The 19821-nt window shown below is 29.4% G+C and overlaps 1 protein-coding gene and 1 long non-coding RNA gene across 4 annotated transcripts; one reads left to right on the top strand and one right to left on the bottom strand.

The window, feature by feature from the left end:
* The first annotated feature begins 1112 nt into the window (after positions 1–1112).
* LOC132918359 (uncharacterized) lies at positions 1113–15270 on the top strand. 2 transcript variants are annotated; one of them, XR_009660476.1, is made up of 3 exons: positions 1113–1247; positions 14925–14974; positions 15035–15270. XR_009660476.1 is itself a non-coding variant. In XM_060979552.1 (2 exons), the coding sequence occupies exon 2, from the start codon at positions 10861–10863 to the stop codon at positions 13306–13308; it is 2448 nt and encodes an 815-aa protein (XP_060835535.1). In that variant the 5' UTR covers positions 1119–1247; positions 10785–10860; the 3' UTR covers positions 13309–13643. The 2 variants fall into 2 exon arrangements, 1 of the variants encoding a protein (XP_060835535.1); XM_060979552.1 differs by lacking the exons at positions 14925–14974; positions 15035–15270 and adding an exon at positions 10785–13643 and having other exon boundaries at positions 1119–1247.
* On the bottom strand, positions 6478–8568 carry LOC132917799 (uncharacterized). Of its 2 annotated transcripts, none has more exons than XR_009660338.1 (4): positions 8205–8568; positions 7907–8113; positions 7249–7381; positions 6478–6616 (listed from the first exon to the last, which is right to left on the bottom strand). It is a non-coding gene; the product is annotated as an uncharacterized LOC132917799 (long non-coding RNA). The 2 variants fall into 2 exon arrangements; XR_009660339.1 differs by having other exon boundaries at positions 7907–8079.
* Positions 15271–19821: the final 4551 nt, after the last annotated feature.

The following is a 19821-nucleotide window of genomic DNA, read 5'->3' as shown; positions in this document are numbered from 1 at the left end:
TGATTCAGAACGATTTGCTTAGAAAGCATACTATGTAATTTATATTTTCAATGTATATTATAATATAATTTATTAATAGTACTATAAATTGTACAAAATGGTAAATTACGGAAGGTGTACCGTTTTAACGGTTTTAATGATCAGCTACTATATAAATATTTTATTAAAATGTATCATTCTTTGTTGCTATAATATAAGTTTGTGCGATATTATCTTGGTTTCCAAGCCACGTAATTGTCATAATTTTATATTAAGCTAGATAATTATGAATTATTGTCTTTATAAAATATGTTATGAATGTATGTATGTTGTTAGTAAAAAAATGGCTTCGGGTTGAAAAAAAATAACTTGTTGAAATTCTACATAATATATTATAATATATTTATATATGTAATAACTAACGTTAGCATTTGTACCTGTAACCTGTATAATCCTTAATAATAATATTAAAACAGTATTTTTAATGTAACCTGGACACCGAATATCACATCACTTATAATGATAATTCGTAGAATACCTATATATATATATTAATTAAAATAATATAATGTATTTGTATTATAGGTATATACACGAACGCTATTTTCAAAGCATTTAACACTGTGACACGTGAAACAATAACTATCATGTTGGTTATTCATAGTATATATACATCATAAAATTATCGGATTATTCTGTATTCTTAGTAAGATACATTTGCGAAATAAGTTGATTTTGAATTATTTTTCTCCAAAAAATTCTAGTGGACGAGTATATAATAAAGATTTAGATACACATTGCAGGCTAGGTCACGCATAATATAATGTATGGGTTTCTACTTAAATCGTATTTTTCGACATTATGTATGGGGTCGAGACTACACACACATACACGTCCATTCTCCCCCGCTGACGATACTCTCGACCGGTTTCTTTTAACATCACACACCCCGTAAGGGTATACATTAAATATATTATTTTATGTCTCTTGTCAATAGCAGGTAGTTGGTGTATACAATCTTTCTTTCGTATAATAGTTTTCAAAACACCATTGGGCCTCTTAAATTTTCGATACACGATCGGTTTAAAAATCTCATGGGGGAATCAGTATTCATTTGAACCTTTGGTAGAGCAGTCGACAAGCGTCCACACCAACAAACGAGAAAATTAATAGCGTATACACGTGGAAAGCATATATTACGCAGTACGTAATAGACACGACGTTTTAAAACGATTCGTATCATTTCTATCCAGTTCCAAAAATAAAAGGTAATTATAACGTCCGTTTAATTTTATTATTATATAACTGATTAATCCTAAGATTTCTTGATTGACTGATTTTCACCGTTGCCGTGTTAACGCACATCGTTTCATGGTTGATATGTCAAAAATTATTATTTTACATACATAATTTTCAAATTTATGAAAAACAACTTGTGATCTCTAATCGAAAAATTAAAATATTATTTTTATAAATATAAGAAAACTTAAACTGTGCTCTTATAATTTTTATCCGAATTAGTTTAATTTAAAAACAACTACCAAATTTTCAAATAATTATTTTAAATCATTTAAATTCTCTCTCAGAATAAAGCGGTTATCTAGTTATAAATCTGTGGTGAGTGGTGACAGTAGTCGGTAACTACGTAGAATAGTAATAGAATTACGTGAGTCGTGAGTACGGAATTGTTTCTTAAAAAATTATTATTTTTTATAACCTATATAACTATATAACTTGCCGTATACTATTGACGGCCAATAAGAAAATAAAATAATATATTATATAAATGAAGCATATCATGCTATACCTATATAGGGATATAATACAATAGTATTAAAATATAGATTTAAAATATACCTATAATATAGTAAACGTTTTAGCGTGTAAGTCAGTAGTAACTTAACATAGTAAAATAATTGTGCTGATTGCTGATGCAATAACATATTAATATAATATTCCTCGTACCTACTAGCGCCGTCGTCCTACTGCGTAGTAGTCGTCAGTAGTGTGTGTGTGTGTGTGTGTGTGCCATCACACGGATCTCTACAATATTGTATGTTTGTTTTAATGTAATAAATATGTTGTTGAACAAAATATTATGCCACTAGGTTAGGTTAGGTACCTATGTATATACTCGTAAGTTAATCAAGCTGGTCATTTTGAATTTTTGATTGGTCATAGGCCATAGCTAATGACTGATACCTTATCAACTCACTGCAGTCTTGTAAAATACCTATTCGGGTAAAAGTATTTGAGTACATGTATTTAAATACTTTTTAATATAAATATTTGTAAAGTGTTTTAAATACTGTGTAGGACGTACTTGTGTTTGAAAATCAAATACTTTTATACACATACTTTAGATAAACGAATTATTCGTCAGTCGTCACAATTTTTTTTTTTTTTTAAATTATTATACAACCTATGTCTATTTTATTTATATTTTTTATTCATAATTCATAAATGTCGAGTATCTCTGTCCCCTAATGCTGATGTTTCGTTCATTTGTGAATGTGATTATTACAAAATATAAATTAAAAATATACTTAATATAAACAATTTTTGGGAATGATTTTTTTTTTATTGCTTTTTATATCCTCTTATTTACATTTCATTAACAACCTACTACCTAATATTAAAAAATTGCTATAATATAACAAGTTTAATTTATTTTCATTTTTTAGTACCTATACAATTAAGTTAGTGGTACAAAAAGTTCTAATAATGCCTAGTTGAATGTAGCATGACAATATTAAATTAGTTATTACAACATTAATTAGGAAAACTAACTAGTAGAAAAGTAAAATAAAAAAGTATTTAAATACATGGCAAGTATTTGTATTTATTCTGAAATATTTTTTCTTAAAAGTATTTGAAATACTTTCTGAGTAGATGTACTTGTATCTGTATTTAAATACAATTTTAAAAGTATCTTTTACAAGACTTTAGTTAGGAGTGTTAGGAGCATACAATGTAAATCTAATACGTTCGAGTAATGACGTGTAGGTCAAGTAATGTGTATGGAATATCGAAAATAATATATAAAATGTTATGTTGATACATTATTTTACCAGTGCGATTAACATTATATTAATGTATTAAAGTACTGCCATACAATGTTGTGTCGTTATTATATTGCAAAGGGTGGTCAAAATGTGGCTTGCTTAGTCGCTTCATAGACTCATGTGACTCACATCAACATACAAAACATTTTTACAATATATATATATATATTTATGAGTTTATGACCTTTTTTTCATTTCGGTTCTTCCATATTTTATTATTTATTAATATATTGGTAGCTCTTGAATCATGAGTCTCTTCTCGCTGATCACCCTTGTTAAATTGTAACAATATGTCTTTGTATTAATATATAATTTTATATTTTATAATATCTTACAATATTTTTTTTATGGTAAAAACATTTTTATTTTTAAGATTGAAACAGACATGAGTCTCATCCACTATTAAATGAGTATTGTGAATATATTTTACAGGACAACAGATGACATTTATATAAGCAGTAAATATAGGTTGAAATACATAAAAAAAATCAATAACAAATTGTTAAATTATTTACAAAGAATGGTGTAAAACATAATAATTGGTTTATTAACCACTATTTGGATAAACATACATTTATATTTTATTTCGTTTAAATTAAACAAAAAATTATTTGACAATAATGTTGTATCCAATATATAAGAATCTATTATTATTTATTTTAGACTCATTGGTCTCAAAAAATAAGAAGTTGATTTTAAAAATGTTGGACAACTAAAATTATTTCTTATTTGTTATTATGTTTTACAATATGATTAATGACAACAAAAATTACATTTTATAAATCATATATTGATTTTTTTTTTAATATGTTAATAAATGGATAGTTGAATCATGTAAAATTATATGTTTGTATAGTTTATAGTTCATTTAAATTATAGTATAAAGAAAAGTTTTATTTTCTATTTCTGTAAATGTTAATGGTTAATACGGAAATATTGCTAATATTAGAGGAGAAAGAAATACTTTTTGTTTTTCTAATATTCTATTTTACTTAGGTTTTGAATAGAATATTTTCCATTTTTATTATATTTTTAATCTTTTGTAAATAATTCTCATATTGAAAAGACTCAAATTGCCCAAAGCGCCATGAATTTTTACATATAAGGTAAATGTTCCAAACTATGCATGTTATATGAAATAAAATGTTCTCCGCATAAAGAAGTATATGAAATAACAAATTGTTTTAATAATTCTTCAGCAAAATTACCTCAAGATTGACAAATAATTTGACATACATAAATTTTTATTGCACAAAATAGTAACATAAAATGTGAATAAAATTGTTTGTTTAATTTACCTTTCAAAAAAATAGGGCTAAAATATAATAGAAAAAATCTCAACTCAGTGGCCTTTCAGTGATAAATGTTTCCTATTTTCCTTGTTAAATGATTAAACTCAATTGGTACATACACTCTAAGATTTAATAAATCTCAGTTGAAATTTGTTCTCTGGAAGTTTCAGTTAAACGTATATTTTTTCATAGGTATTTTATCAGTAATACTATAGTACTATAAGCTTTCCATTATAAGAGCCGTCTTGTGCACAAGAAGTGCAACAGAAATATGCATTATGTCCTTTAATATTTAAGATAAAAGATTTAAGAGGTGCTTCATTGGTTATAGGCCCACCTCATATCTAATTATTCTACAATTTATTTCAAAACTATTATCTAACAGTAATTTAAGGTATATAATAAATGCATGCAAATATTGTTGATTGTATTGGGGTTTTTGTGTTCCGTGATATATTCCAATAGGAAACACAAGATTATTCCTTAAAATTAATTATTGAAACAAGAATAGTCCATACCTGACTTTTAAAACTAATATAACACTATCCATATTAACACTCAGTTTTAAGGTAATTGTAAAATCAATATTATTAACAATAATTTTCAAACTAGAAGAATCGTTTTTTCAAACCCAATTTCATGACTTTTAGAAGTTAGCATTAATGTGTTCACATCTAGAAGACATTAAACCATTCTGATTTAATTTTATTCAAAGTACAAAAAACACTATTAATTAATTCAAAACCCATGATAGTAACTTATTTTTTTAAAGTTATATTATTAGAAAATAGTACATTGGATAAATCATTTTTTATAGAAGAATTTAATACTTGAGAATTATAATTATTGTGTAAATTTGAATTAGAATATAGGAATCCTTCATTATATATATATATTTGAATTTACTGCAAGTTTCACTGTCTTTTTTAATTAATCTGTCTTTGCTCAATAAAGTTGAAGGAATATTATTTAATTTAAAAATATTTTTGGATATATCATACGGGTTATTTTTACGTAACTGCTTAATTGTTTATACTTATTTTGTTTGAGGTCAATGATTTCTTTTAAATGGCGTTATGATATTTTTCCAATGCATTTCTTCCTTCTTTTTATTTTTTAGAACAATGAAAAACAAAGCCAATAAATGATAAAAATATTACTTTATTATAAAGATAGTAAGTGCATTGCAAATACTGCAATATAATAAAAAATAATAACAATTGTTTAAAAATAAATGTTTATACTTTTAACTATGTAGTTAAAAAAAAAAAAACTAAATCTTTAACTTAAAGATAATTATATGAATTTATTATTGATATTTATTAATTAGTAATATTTTGGAAATGGAAAATTGTCAATTTGAAAAGGGTTTTTACTTTTTATTTTTGATAACTTGTAATAATTGTGTATTGCCAACTTTTGTGATTTATTCGTGTCACGGCCCGTCCAGTACATACAACATTGTACATTTAGTAGCATACTCATTATTAAATAACTTTGAAAGAGCTTTAGTTATATGATCTTTGGGATCACACCCTCCAATAAATTTAATAAAAAATTCCTCAAAACTTTAAAAATATGCTTAAAGTTATGATAATATATCAACAAATTTAATATTAGGGCTCAGAAAAAAAATATTTTTTTCTATCAATTCTCACTATTAAATAATATTTAGTTATGATCATATCACTAGAGACTAGACGACACTTCTAATTATTGTCATGGTTTCTACAGCAAAATTATTTTATCTTGCTACTTTCAAAGGTAAATTTATAAGTTTATATAAATTATATAATTTACAATACTACAATTCACATTTGAAAAAATAATTTTAAATTGCTTAAGACATAATATAAAAAGAAAAAGTAACATAGTATGATAATAATAAAATAATTAAAAAATATAACTGTAAAAGTGAACATTAAAATCGAAATTCTGAAAAAAAAGTCTTAGAGTAAGGTACCTTTCAAATACTTTATTAATTTATATACAGCATTTATGCCAGTTTTTCTAAAAAATTATAAAAATTATAATAAATTTGTTATAATTGTTTTTTATACTTAATGAAACATAACTGCTTTGTTTAAAAGAAAATGTGTGAAAAAATGTTCACCTAATTTAACAAAAATATTATAATATACCTAGTCCACTTTTATGTTTTAAAGCCTGTGCAATGTTATCAATCTTCAAAAGCAAGTGCTCCATGATTAACCATTGAATATCTTGCTCATTGCATACAGTGTCTAGCTAGTCCATTATATCTTTATTTGAGTAGTAATCCTAAAATGTAATAGGTAACTAGTGTTGATTATTATTTCTTAAGAAAAGTATTTAATTAATATGAAATATGCATATTGAATAACTAAAATTAGGTGTTGAATCCAAATATGAATTTTCATATGAATTGTAACTTGTAAGATGCTCTGTTGTTATATACTGATTTCTGTTGAATTTATTTTTATCGAGTTATAGAAATACAATTATTAGGTACCTAGTATTATAATAAATATTAATTAAAATGTTTTTCAAATGCTCAAATACCTAAACCAACTTAAAAATTATATAATTATACAATTATTTCATTGATTAAAATAATTTACAGTTAATTAACAAATTTTATTTCAGATATTTTTAACTATAGGTAATTTAACACTAAATTAATTATGTATTATACATTGAAACATAATAATTGATAAAAAAATAGCATCATTCTCTCCCATCCACAAGAATAAGTATGTATAATGTATATCATACATAAATTTAAATGTGGTGAATATAACTAATCTAAATAGTGAATATTATTAAATTTGCCAATTATTTACTTTTTTAATTAGTTGTTAATTGTTATTATTGTAGACTCAACTGGTAAAGTTATTACTTATTAGTATTATAACAATAATCATTTGAATTACCATTTTGTTATTCAAATTGTCATCCGATGCTTGCCGCTTAGTAGTTTCATGCATACTATTTTTTGCATTTACACTATTTACAGTATCTGATACTGATTCACTGCTTTATCATCCACAGCTTGTGGAAAGTTTCCTAAATTAAAATATAAAAAACATGTGAATATAATAATATGACTTAAACTATAAAATATTATTTGGATAATTTATTTTAAATAATTATAATATGTCTGTGTTGTAAGTTACAAATTATTTATGATCAAGAAAAACCTGTATCATATTGAATATTTATTACATTATATGAGTCCCATATTGTATTAAATTATGGAAATAATATGATATAAACTGATAATTCTTGTAAAGTAAAAAAATATAATAAAAATAAAAGAGATTTTTTATTGACCAAAATATTGTACTTAGAAATTATGTGAATGCGTAACTGTTAATCAATTATAATTTACTATTTGCCGATTGTAGTTGGTAGGTAATAGATAATAATATACGGTATGTATTTTTCACTGTACCCAGTTCCAATATGTTATTATAATTTATAACCAAAAAAATGTATAACTTTTAATTTTTACTTACAAATTATCTTAGTGTATCATCAAATAAATAGATCTATAGATAATAGATATATTATACATAATTGAGTATTTACCTTCTTCTTCAGGTTCTGAATCAGTAGGTATGATCCATAATAAAACTAATAGTTTCTTGAGCTTGGCTTGACTGTTTCTTATTTTTTGGCTCATCAACTTCAGTAGTATACTAGTATCTGCAGACAAGTCTCCAGTTAAAGAAATTTATGGTGCCATGTTCTATTAAAATGACCTATAATTGAGATTTGAATCTTTTGAGTTAATACCTAAGTTATAGGTATAAAGTTAAAATAACATTTGATATTATGTTAGAGTGGAAAGTATGTAAATTATAATATGGATAATAATTATACTTACTAAATCCTTTGGCATTATCTGCCAACTAAATTTTATATATTGGCCAATACATTCCATTCAATTGCCAAATGTATAAAATCACTCGAAACTATAGTCGTGATCACTTACAGTTTATAATCGGGATTTACTGTCTCAACTATAGGTAACCAATTAATTGGTATAGGTAACACTGAACTCGTTTGTATTCTAGAAACTTCCTATTATCTATATTTTAGACTTAAAGACTTAAGTTAAAATATAAGAATAAATATGCATTTTTATGTCACCTTTAAAGAAAAACTATGTAATTATTGTATTTTTTAAGAGCATTAATAAAATACAGCTAAAAGGGTAGATACCTAGTATAGGACGTAATACGTCCGACGTAAAGATATACTATAATATCTAAAGCTATAATTGTAGCGACCAAACGTATGTGCGGTTGGTGGCTCCGTTTATCACGAGGCGATATTAAATGAGATTTTAAACACGGACAGTTGTTGGCGGGATATTTGAAAACAAATCTTTTTTAACCATTTTACCGCCTTTTTTCAATTCTACAAGGTGGTAATGTGGTGAACACTCATGGAGTCCCCGAAGTCAGCAAAAGATTATTTTATTTAATCATATTCATTTGAAATGCACGTGCCTTTGTTGTGTGAACGTTATCTGAAATATCAGGTTTTAATTTACCGCGGACGATAGGAGCCAGGAAGTGAAAGTCACCAACCGGCAACCGCACATACGTTTGGCCATTACTATAGTATTACCTAACCCTTACAGTTTACCTATTTTGTATAAAATAATATATGTATATTTTAATTATCTTTCTAATAGAAGTTTTAATATCCATTATGTATTGTATTGTATTAAATTTGTATATGTGTAAATAGCCAAATAGCTATTCAATTAATAAAATGAAAATGAATATTACTAATATTATACGTGTGAACCGTTTTAATGCGGAAAATATTTAACATAAATCATAATGATTCTAAATTTCTAAATTTACAAGTTACAATAGTTACAAATAATAATTTATAATGTTTTATTTATTATTACATAAATCTAATATAATCTATTTCGATTGACAATTATTAAAGCAAAACCACTAATACATATAAATAGTCAAACGATGTAAACATTGTATTTACATATAGATCAAAACGGCGTTTGGATTACTATAATTTTGTTGTTGGGTTATTATTGATTAGAAGGGCCGGGGGATAAGTATCTAGTGATTGGATTTTTAGGATTTTTTATATTTATAATTTATTTAGTAAGTATATCATATATTATACGCGTATCTGCAGATAATGAATAACGACAAAAACGTAACAAAAGATTAAACTCAAAAATGTATTAAAGACAATAAGGAAAAGAGAAAAAACAATAAAAAGATCGAGATAATTTCAAAGACTGACTAAATGGAAAATACTAATAAGCAGAGAAGAATAAAATAATAATAATAATAATAATAATAATAATAATAATGATTACAGTAAAATAGGCGAACAGATTAAGAATGGTTTCCAAAACCTTTTACATTTTATAAACAGTGGCGTAACATGATGGGAATGGGCCCCGGGGCAATTAATAAATTAGGCTCCTTAATTCTATATATAGGAAAAACCACATTATACGTTATATTGTTGTTTAAAATATAAATACCTCCATAAAACCATTAATGAAAATAATAAACAGATAATAAATTGATACTCAAAATAAAAAGGAAATCCATTTAATTACTAAAACAAATTTTAAATATTAACATTTTATCATTATTAATTTATTAATTCTATCTAATCAAATAAAATAAAATAAAGGCTATCAAATCAAATTTATAATCTTTTACGAGCACCGATTATTGCATATTCTGTGTATTTATAGGTATACAATGTTCATAATGTTCATAATGTTCATATTAAACTTCTAATATTCAATTATCATATTAAAAATATCCAACCCTTTTTTCAATTTTATTTCAATTATTTTACGGATGTATTTTTAAAACTTACCAAGAGCTCTGAGGGCCCCTAAGATCTAGGGGCCCCAGGGCACTGCCCTGCTTTGCCCGATGATAGCTACGCCACTGTTTATAAAGTCTATAAAATACGATTTAACGTAAATAATATATATTTTTTGTGCAAAATCAAACCTCTATTAATATTTTATATAATATCTTGATTAATATACATAAAATATAACTGTAGTATAAGATTATTGGAGTTAACAAAATATATAGCGTCGTGGGTCTATGTGCGTGTCACTCATACGAGTGATACAACAAAGTACCTGTTCACTAAGTATGCAATATCTGAATTTAATATTATTATAATATAAATTATAATTTATATAATTATTAATTATTTTATTATAATATTTCATTAATTGTACATAATATCTAGTGTGTACTTAAACCGATTTTTCTAATCACAAATTGATATTTTGCGCTCGAGGCTCTTCAACATTTTGAAGATACATCTAAAGCTTTCATTTCGCCCTTCGACGACGGCTTTGGGTGGTACCATAATCGCATCAATATAAATTTGAAATGTATACTAATCAATAATAACATGTGTTTGATTGTCCGATTTACAGATCGAAGTTCCGGTAGCAATTGACGTACAATATTACTCCGGAAACGGTGGTTAGAGATATAAAAAATAATAACGATATGTCGAAAAACTTAGAAGAAAACATATCGTCTGCTACAAATAGTGAAATGTCGATGAATGTTCCGCAAACACCTCGATTGCCAATGTTGCCGACGACAGCGGATCGTGAACCACCGCAAACGTCGCAGCACTGGTCAATGACGTACGGACCACCCCATGCACTGGCACCGCAGCCACTTAGCGTGATGACTTATCATCCTCCACAGCCGCCGTTGCAGTTGATGACAAATATGATTCCGTCCACATCAATGGCACCTAACAGTGTGTACATGCATATGCCGTTGTACTGGAACCCGCCTCCGGACCCGTATCAGACTGCATCTGCAATGCCGTCGTACCAAAGCCCATCGCCGAACACGTATCAGAATGCGTCTGCAATGCCACCTCTCCGGAACCCGCCGCCGCACACGTATCAGATGCAGATGCCACCTCTCCGGAACCCGCCGCCGCACACGTATCAGATGCAGATGCCGCCGTACCGGAACCCGCCGCCGCACACGTATCAGATGCAGATGCTACCGTACCGGAACCCGCCGCCGCACACATATCAGATGCAGATGCCGCCGTACCGGAACCCGCCGCCGCACTCGTATCAGACTGCATCTGCAATGCCGTCGTACCAAAGCCCATCGCCGAACACGTATCAGAATGCGTCTGCAATGCCACCTTTCCAGAACCCGCCGCCTCACTCGTATCAGATGCAGATGCCGCCGTACCGGAACCCGCAGCCGCACACGTATCAGATGCAGATGCTGCCATACCAGAACCCGTCGTCGGACACGTATAAGACTGCATCTGCAATGCCTCCATACCGAAACCCGCCACCGCACACGTATCAGACTGCATCTGCAATGCCGCCGTACCAGAACCCGCCGCCGCACACTTATCAGTCAGCATCTGACATGCCGCCGAACCGGAACCTATCGTCGGACACGAATGAGATGCAGATTCCGCCATACCAGAACCCGTCGTCGGACACATATAAGACTGAATCTGCAATGCCGCCGTACCAAAACCCATCGTCGGACACGAATGAGATGCAGATTCCGCCATACCAGAACCCGCCGTCGGACACGTATAAGACTGAATCTGCAATGCCGCCGTACCAAAACCCATCGTCAGACACGAATGAGATGCAGATTCCGCCATACCAGAACCCGTCGTCGGACACGTATCAGACTGAATCTGCAATGGCACCGAACCAAAATCCATCGTCTGACACGTATGAGACTGCATCTGCAATGCCCCCGTACCGGAACCCATCGTCGGATACATATCAGATGCAGATTCTGCCGAACCAGAACCCGCTGCCGCACACGTATCAGTCTACATCTGCAATGCCGCCGTGCCGGAAACCATCGTCGGACACGTATCAGACTGAATCTGCAATGCCGCCGTACCAAAACCCATCGTCGGACACGAATAAGTCTGCATCTGCAATGCCGCCGTACCCAAACCCGCCGCCGCACACGTATCAGTCTACATCTGCAATGCCGCCATGCCGGAACCCATCGTCGGACACGTATCAGACTGAATCTGCAATGCCACCGTACCAGAATCCATCGTCGGACACGTATGAGATGAAGATTGCGCCGTCCCGGAACCCATCGTCGGACACGTATAAGACTGCATCTGCAATGCCGCCGTACCAGAATCCATCGTCGGACACGTATAAGTCTGTATCTGCAATGCCGCCGTATCCGAACCCGCCGCCGCACACGTATCAGTCTACATCTGCAATGCCGCCATGCCGGAACCCATCGTCGGACACGTATCAGACTGAATCTGCAATGCCGCCGTACCAAAACCCATCGTCGGACACGAATGAGATGAAGATTGCGCCGTCCCGGAACCCATCGTCGGACACGTATAAGACTGCATCTGCAATGCCGCCGTACCAGAATCCATCGTCGGACACGTATAAGTCTGCATCTGCAATGCCGCCGTACCCGAACCCGCCGCCGCACACGTATCAGACTGCATCTGGAATGCCACCGTACCGGAACCCATCTTCGGACACGTATCAGATGCAGATTCCGCCGTACCAGAACCAGTTGTCGGACACATTTCAGATGCAGTTGCAGCCGATAGAGATTTTGGAACCGATGAGACCGGAAGTGCAGCAGGTTCAGCCGTCACACAGGCTGGATGACACCGAGACTCGCGTGGCCGCCATGCACCAAGACGTCAGCTTCGCCCAGGACGAGGAATCGTGCGTGTCGTACTACTGCTCGGACTGTTACACGGTCATGTATTCTCGCGGCAGCGTCGAACCTAGTATACCGCTCGAAATAAGGCGTCAAACGTCGTGGGAGTACATCATGCATAAGCTGGTCCAACGATTCCTGGATAACGGGCTTCATACCAATCGCCAAGATGACGGTGATGCAGATCAACACAGTGACGACACCGATCCCGAATTCGCCGCCAGCAATCCCGGACCGTAGGCGCCATAGACGACGCGTTTCACGCATAACGTTGACGTTGGTTTTTTGGTGAATTCATCGTTTACGATTAGGTTATAATACAATAATATGATTAGAAAATTTTAATGACAAATTGAATCATGTGGTTTCCTTTTGAATGTATAACGAACCTTTAAACGATTTGTTTTTACTATTTAAAATAAAACCGAACACGAACGTCAATTTTCGTAACATTAATTATTATTATTTTTTAACATTTTATTGTTTAAATTTAAATTTATAAATGTATGTATTTAAGCAATTAATTTAGATAATATTATACAATTGCATTTTGTATACCTATGCGTACCAATATAACAAATAACTATAATATTAATTTTGTATACGAATATTTAAATAATAATAGTATTGTGTAATTGTGTTGAAAAAATAAGTTGAAGATATTATGGCATTGTTTGTAAGTTATTTTTTTTTTTTTCTATAACACTATCATTAATTTGATTATTAACTTAAAAATACATTTTTTTATACTTTTTATTATATACAGCTGTATTATTATTATTATTATTGGACGAAAATATTTTAATAAATGTTTATAATTTTATAAATAATAATAATATTGTGTATCCTGGAAAATAGGGAATCGTAATTTATTATTGTAATAGTTATTTTGGTACAAATTTATTTCATGATTCAATAATAATAATTAGTATTATTACAATTATTGTAACAGTTTTATAATATAAACACTTTTTTAGATGTACAAGAATTTGTTGACAATATATTTTGATAATTACCTACTGTTAAAAATTAAAGTTTCTATTCATATACTAGTTTCTTAAAAAATGAAAATGAAATAATACTATTTTAAACAAAAATCACAAAACAATAAAATAAATGATAAAACTTAAAAGTATAAAACCTTTAATTATTATAGAAGAAGTTTAAAATAAAAATTATAGAAAATTTCAATCTATTTAAAGTTTTATAATACCTGTGTAATATACTGTGCTAATTTCATACAAATAATGTTACAGTTAAGTTTAGCATAATATTATAGATTAAATATTTAAATACTTAATAATATTAATCACTATATGGTAACTACTGAAGAAAAACAATAATATTAATAATATTAGTGTTGAGTGAAAAAAGATATATAAGGCGTAACAAGACTATATTTGACCAACTTCCACTACAAATGTTACTATACGTATTTGTTAAATAGTCCTGTGACACTCTGTACCTATGCAACTAAATTTATAACCGAGAAAAAATTCGTAAGAATAATTATATACACTGTGCATTGTTTCCCCTATGTAAGTGTATAGCAGGTTAGGTTAGGGTTCTTAAGTGTGTCTAAACGCAACCTAACCTAGTTATTAGAATGAATTCAATTGAGTTTTTTTTTTATTATTATTAATATGACTTTGTACTGAATAAGAGTAATTTTTTTATGAATGGTTTTAAAGCGATCTGAAATAACAGCACAATATTAATGAAAACAGGCTGTATATAAATTATTGCTGATTTAGAGAAAAAATCTTTTTTACGATATTGTCTTAGTGTTTTATTTAACTGCGCCCTGAGCATTTAATCTCATTAAATAATAATATTTAATATTTTTGATTATATAGATCGACTATGGACGATAATAATAGATGGTCACATACACAACGTATTAAACGTGAGTATATATTAATATATTTATATTATGAAGTGCATTACATTTTATTTCCGTTTTAAGTGAATGGAGTTGAAAAGATTCTTGTGGTTTCAACTATGGAAGGGACGTTTGGACGGGACCCGCAACGTCGCACCTACCATCCAATCCCTCCGAATGTGTATGTCATCGATACAAGTTCAATTGCTATGCGGACCTATCGGGAAAGAGTTGATACTTTTGATAGCTCTGAGGAGTCTGATTCAGATTAGCGATTTATTATTTTTAATAATGATTTAAATAAAACGATTTAATTTTTATTTATTAGTTTACTATTGTCCTTTTCTTTGTCTACTATTTATTGGTTGATTTCAGGGGCGAACGCAGGAAAACATTTCGGGGGGGGGGGGGGTTGAAAAATGTAAAGTAGGTATTCATTAATATCATATTATTCATACTGTATTATAGATTAACTATTTATTTTAGGCACTTATACTATACACATTATACATATTATATATCATAGATTAATAATTAATTATTACAATTTGTCAATTCAATTTAAATTATAAAACAAGATCTATACGTCTCGGTTTTTTGTGACATGATATCAATGACCTCTTCACAAGTCACTTCCACGTCTTTGTATAAGTTTAATAGTATCAATCCATTTAATCGCTCCTCATCAGTCTTGTTGCGCAGATATGTTTTCGATCTTCGAAGACAAAAAAAAGACTAGATTCTAGTTAAGACGGGTCATTGCGAATTTCCCGTAGACGGTAATTACACTCGTCGTCTGTCTACATTACGTACATCATCGAATTGGCAGCCACCGATGTCGATCAGTTATTAATAAATTATAACATACTGTCATACTTATCATACATTTTAATGGTAATTTTACTGTATACATTGATTTACATACCACAGGAGAAGGGAAACTTTTTAATAACTAATAATTTATTTTAATTTTTTTGAAATTTTATTAGTAATACATTTGTAGGTCAGATAATTTCTTTTTTGTACCTGCTATTTCGGTGTTAGGGAAGGTTAACCCCCCCTGCATTCGCTAGTGGTTGATTTATATAAGCGGGTAAATTTGCTTTTTGTTTTAAATCGGTCTTATAAAATCGTTATTATGTTTTTTTTTTTTTATCTAATTAGTGTTTTATTGAATTATCCTTTTAATATTATTTTAGCTTATTTAATCTGATCGATGCCACAGGGAATGAATTTTAATTGGATAATTAATTCAACTTCAAATTAATAGGTTTATGGTATATGGTATATATATATTATAATGACAGTTGTTACATAGATATAAATCACAATTAAGTACGAGAAATATTAATTGTTTACTAATTACTTATATTTTTAATTATTAATTTTTCGTAACACGATTTTATTCTGTTATCATGTATGATGGTATCACTGTATCAGTCAATTTCCCTTTTAATATTTATGCTATTTCGTAGTGAATTTCAGAAATATTTTCTATTTTTATATGGGCCATATTTATATTTAACTACTATAATTTTTTGTGTTTTCGTAATTTCGTTTTTACAAGTACGTTTACAATGATATTCTACCTTTTGGTGACTTATTTAATTTGTTTCATTTCTATTAATTTAGATAATTAATTGGTAAATTTTGTAATTAATGTTACTGGCTACTGCTTTTGATCATCTTTTACGAATATGGGTTGTCTCCGGTGTTTAGATTTTGTTGTTTTGTAGTTGTGTCGCTTATGTGCTTAGGGGCTCTTTAAATATTAATTTCTACTTTATTGATCTCTTCCAAAATGTCCTTTATGAGTAACGCATCTACCAGTACCGTGTTGAGCATTCAGCTGTTTAAAGTATGTATATTATATATATTATATATAGTCCCTTCGTGATAATAGGACAATTGGTATATATAATGAGCGATGTGTGATTGGGGGTGATGTGTGTATGATATGAACCAAAACACATAAGAAGTGAAAACTGTGATGACCAGTTATAAACAATAATGAAATCTTTTTATGTATAATCAACATGCCTATTATAAGACGTGGAATCGTTCAAATTATGTTTTTCTACGTACAAATTGTAGATTACTAGAATTGTCTTAGTGTTCACCTTGGACTGCATAACGCAAATGCAAAACCCAGCGTTATTGGTTCATAATTAACCTTCAAATGTAATACCTATTCATTACTTATTAGCAGGGCTCGGGAGTTTATGCACTTAAAATCATAAAAATATGCATATACATTATACATATGTATAATAAAATATCAAAACATGCGCTTAAAAATGTGTTATGTACTTACTGAGACAAATTAAAAATAATATTTTATAAATTTTATTAAAAATAAGGCCAAACTATTGATTTTTGAAGCCCCCCGAAATATCAAGAAAATTTAAAAATTAATTAAATTTTAATGGTCTACGAAAATCGCTACAAAATTCTTAAATTGTATTTCACAAAACTAACCTAACCATCACTCCCCCTCAAAAAAAAAAAATCCTGCAGGCTATGCCACCGAAAAGAATCGCCCACTGTTGTTATAGTTATGTATTTTATGCATGGTCGCTAAAAAGGATTACATTTGTTAATGTAAATATAACAAATAAATGTTTTCATTAAGTAATCTAATTGTTTTTTATTTTATACATTAATAATTAATATCAAATTCTAAATCGTTTGTGATGAAATTAATTTATGGCGAGGAGAAAATCGCGACTGTATTTAGTACTAAAAATACACTAGTATAATAAATAGTACATACATTTGCTTTTTACATTTAATACATCCATGGTTTGAAATCAAAAGATTGTATTTAGTATTAAAATCATTTAGTAGCAGAGTTAAAGATATTGCTCAAGACTTGATTCAATTTAGATGTATATTTGCACAGTAATTAATATTTTTTCATTTAAGTTTAAATTTACTATTTTTATACATTTATTTCTACTTCACGTTAATTCCAAACGGTTTGTAACGTTCGTAATCTAGCCTCATTGTTAAATTTAATCGTAGTTATATGTTACTCTAAATAGGTATAGCCGTATAGGAGATATTATATGAGTTCTTACTGTTCCCGTGAATACCATGTAAGTTGTAACATTCATACTTATTATACTTGTTTGTATTTTATCGTTGAGTAATATTATATTAGGGATTAGCTATTTTACTTACATAATGTAACCCTGATGTCTAGTGTTAATATTACTCACCACCACTGAAGTCCACGAGACTCCGAAACCTCGTTAATATAAAAAAAATAACTTTTAACACAATATTTTGGAAATATAGAACACACGTCGAAACTAGAGACGGCAGCGATTGGTGATGATAGGACGTTATACCGCCATGAAAAATCGACAACAAAAGCAAAAAATATTGTAAAAAATAAATTTTTCTAAATTTATCATGACATACAATTTTCGTTAAATAAATATTTTGTTATAGCCATCGCCTATCATACCAAACATAATATTTTTATTTTTTATTTATTGTTAATTATTGTAGTTGGTAATTTAAAATGTATGTCATATAAATTAGTACCATTTTATAATTTCATATAATAAATTTATTTCAATATTATGTTATAGATAGGAATATAGAAACATAAATAAGTATTACTGTATTAGTTGAATAATATGATACTTTTGCAATAATGGACTATTATTTAATAACAACTATTGGATAGCGGTATTATGATCGCTATACGTTTTATAAGTTTATATTGATTAAAATTAAACCATAATTTATTTGTCTATAAAATACTTGGCAATCACCAGTAAGTACCCGTATTAGTTTATTAGACATGTAAAGTCCCAAAGAAATTGTATCCACTAAGGCAACGGCTTCTGTTGCTCATGCTGCAGTAGCTATACATTATTGGTTATTATCTACGAGTCTATGACAGTGTTTCTATAACATTAAATGTTTGTGCGTTATTTCATTCATTCAATGTACGATATACTCGACGTATAGATAAAATTGTCCTCGTTGTTGATCAACAGATCCAGACGAAGTTTCTATTATTTGTAGCGCCGTGTGCGTTGTTGTTTTTTACTTTTATTTTGGTCGCGTTCGCTGTTAGATTTATCCGTACACAGCTAGTTTTTAATTTTTAATTTATTGTATGTTTGAATTATTAATATTAATAAAAAAAAAATATAATTTTTTTAATATTACCCAATTTCGCGTTACAATACGTACATAGGTTTATTATTATTCATGTAATACACTGTTCTAACTCTTTTTATAGACGGCCAATGATTAAAGACTTACAATGTCTTACAAATCAAACCAAAAATTTTAATTTTATACACCTCGCTTTCTATAGCCAAGCAATGTCACATGACTACAACCATTATTATATTAAAAGAGAGCATTTTGTTTGAGAAAACTTGTAACGTACAGTAGACATATATTTTAAAGTTTATTATAGTATACTTTTAAGAGTTTAAGAGTAGGTACTTCAAACTTTTAAAACTTACTTAGTCCATTCTCGCCGCACCGGCAACAATTGATTGTATCGACCATCAACCATTATCTTGTTAATAAAATGATCCGTTAGGCATTATAGAAATAATAACCCGGCATGTAATGCATGTTACTAAAAATGTAATATACGTAATATAACGTTTCCTGTACACATTACTAAATCGTATGATCCTTCTGTCGGATACTACTCAATATCATGTCTAATTTTTTAAAGAAATAAAATCTTCTTTAGCAATAATAAATTTAATAAAATGCACGCTAACACGAAAATATATAGAAAATCCGACCATTGATCCTAACGGCAAATCATTTATGTCTAATCAATGGTCTCTATAAAGTCATTGGTTAACTCAAAAATGTTTTGTCTTTCT

This window comes from Rhopalosiphum padi, chromosome 1 (assembly GCF_020882245.1).
Source record: "Rhopalosiphum padi isolate XX-2018 chromosome 1, ASM2088224v1, whole genome shotgun sequence".
NCBI lineage: Eukaryota > Metazoa > Arthropoda > Insecta > Hemiptera > Aphididae > Rhopalosiphum > Rhopalosiphum padi.
The sequence above is the reverse complement of the archived record's forward strand: the minus strand, read 5'-3'. Positions and strand labels throughout refer to the sequence as shown.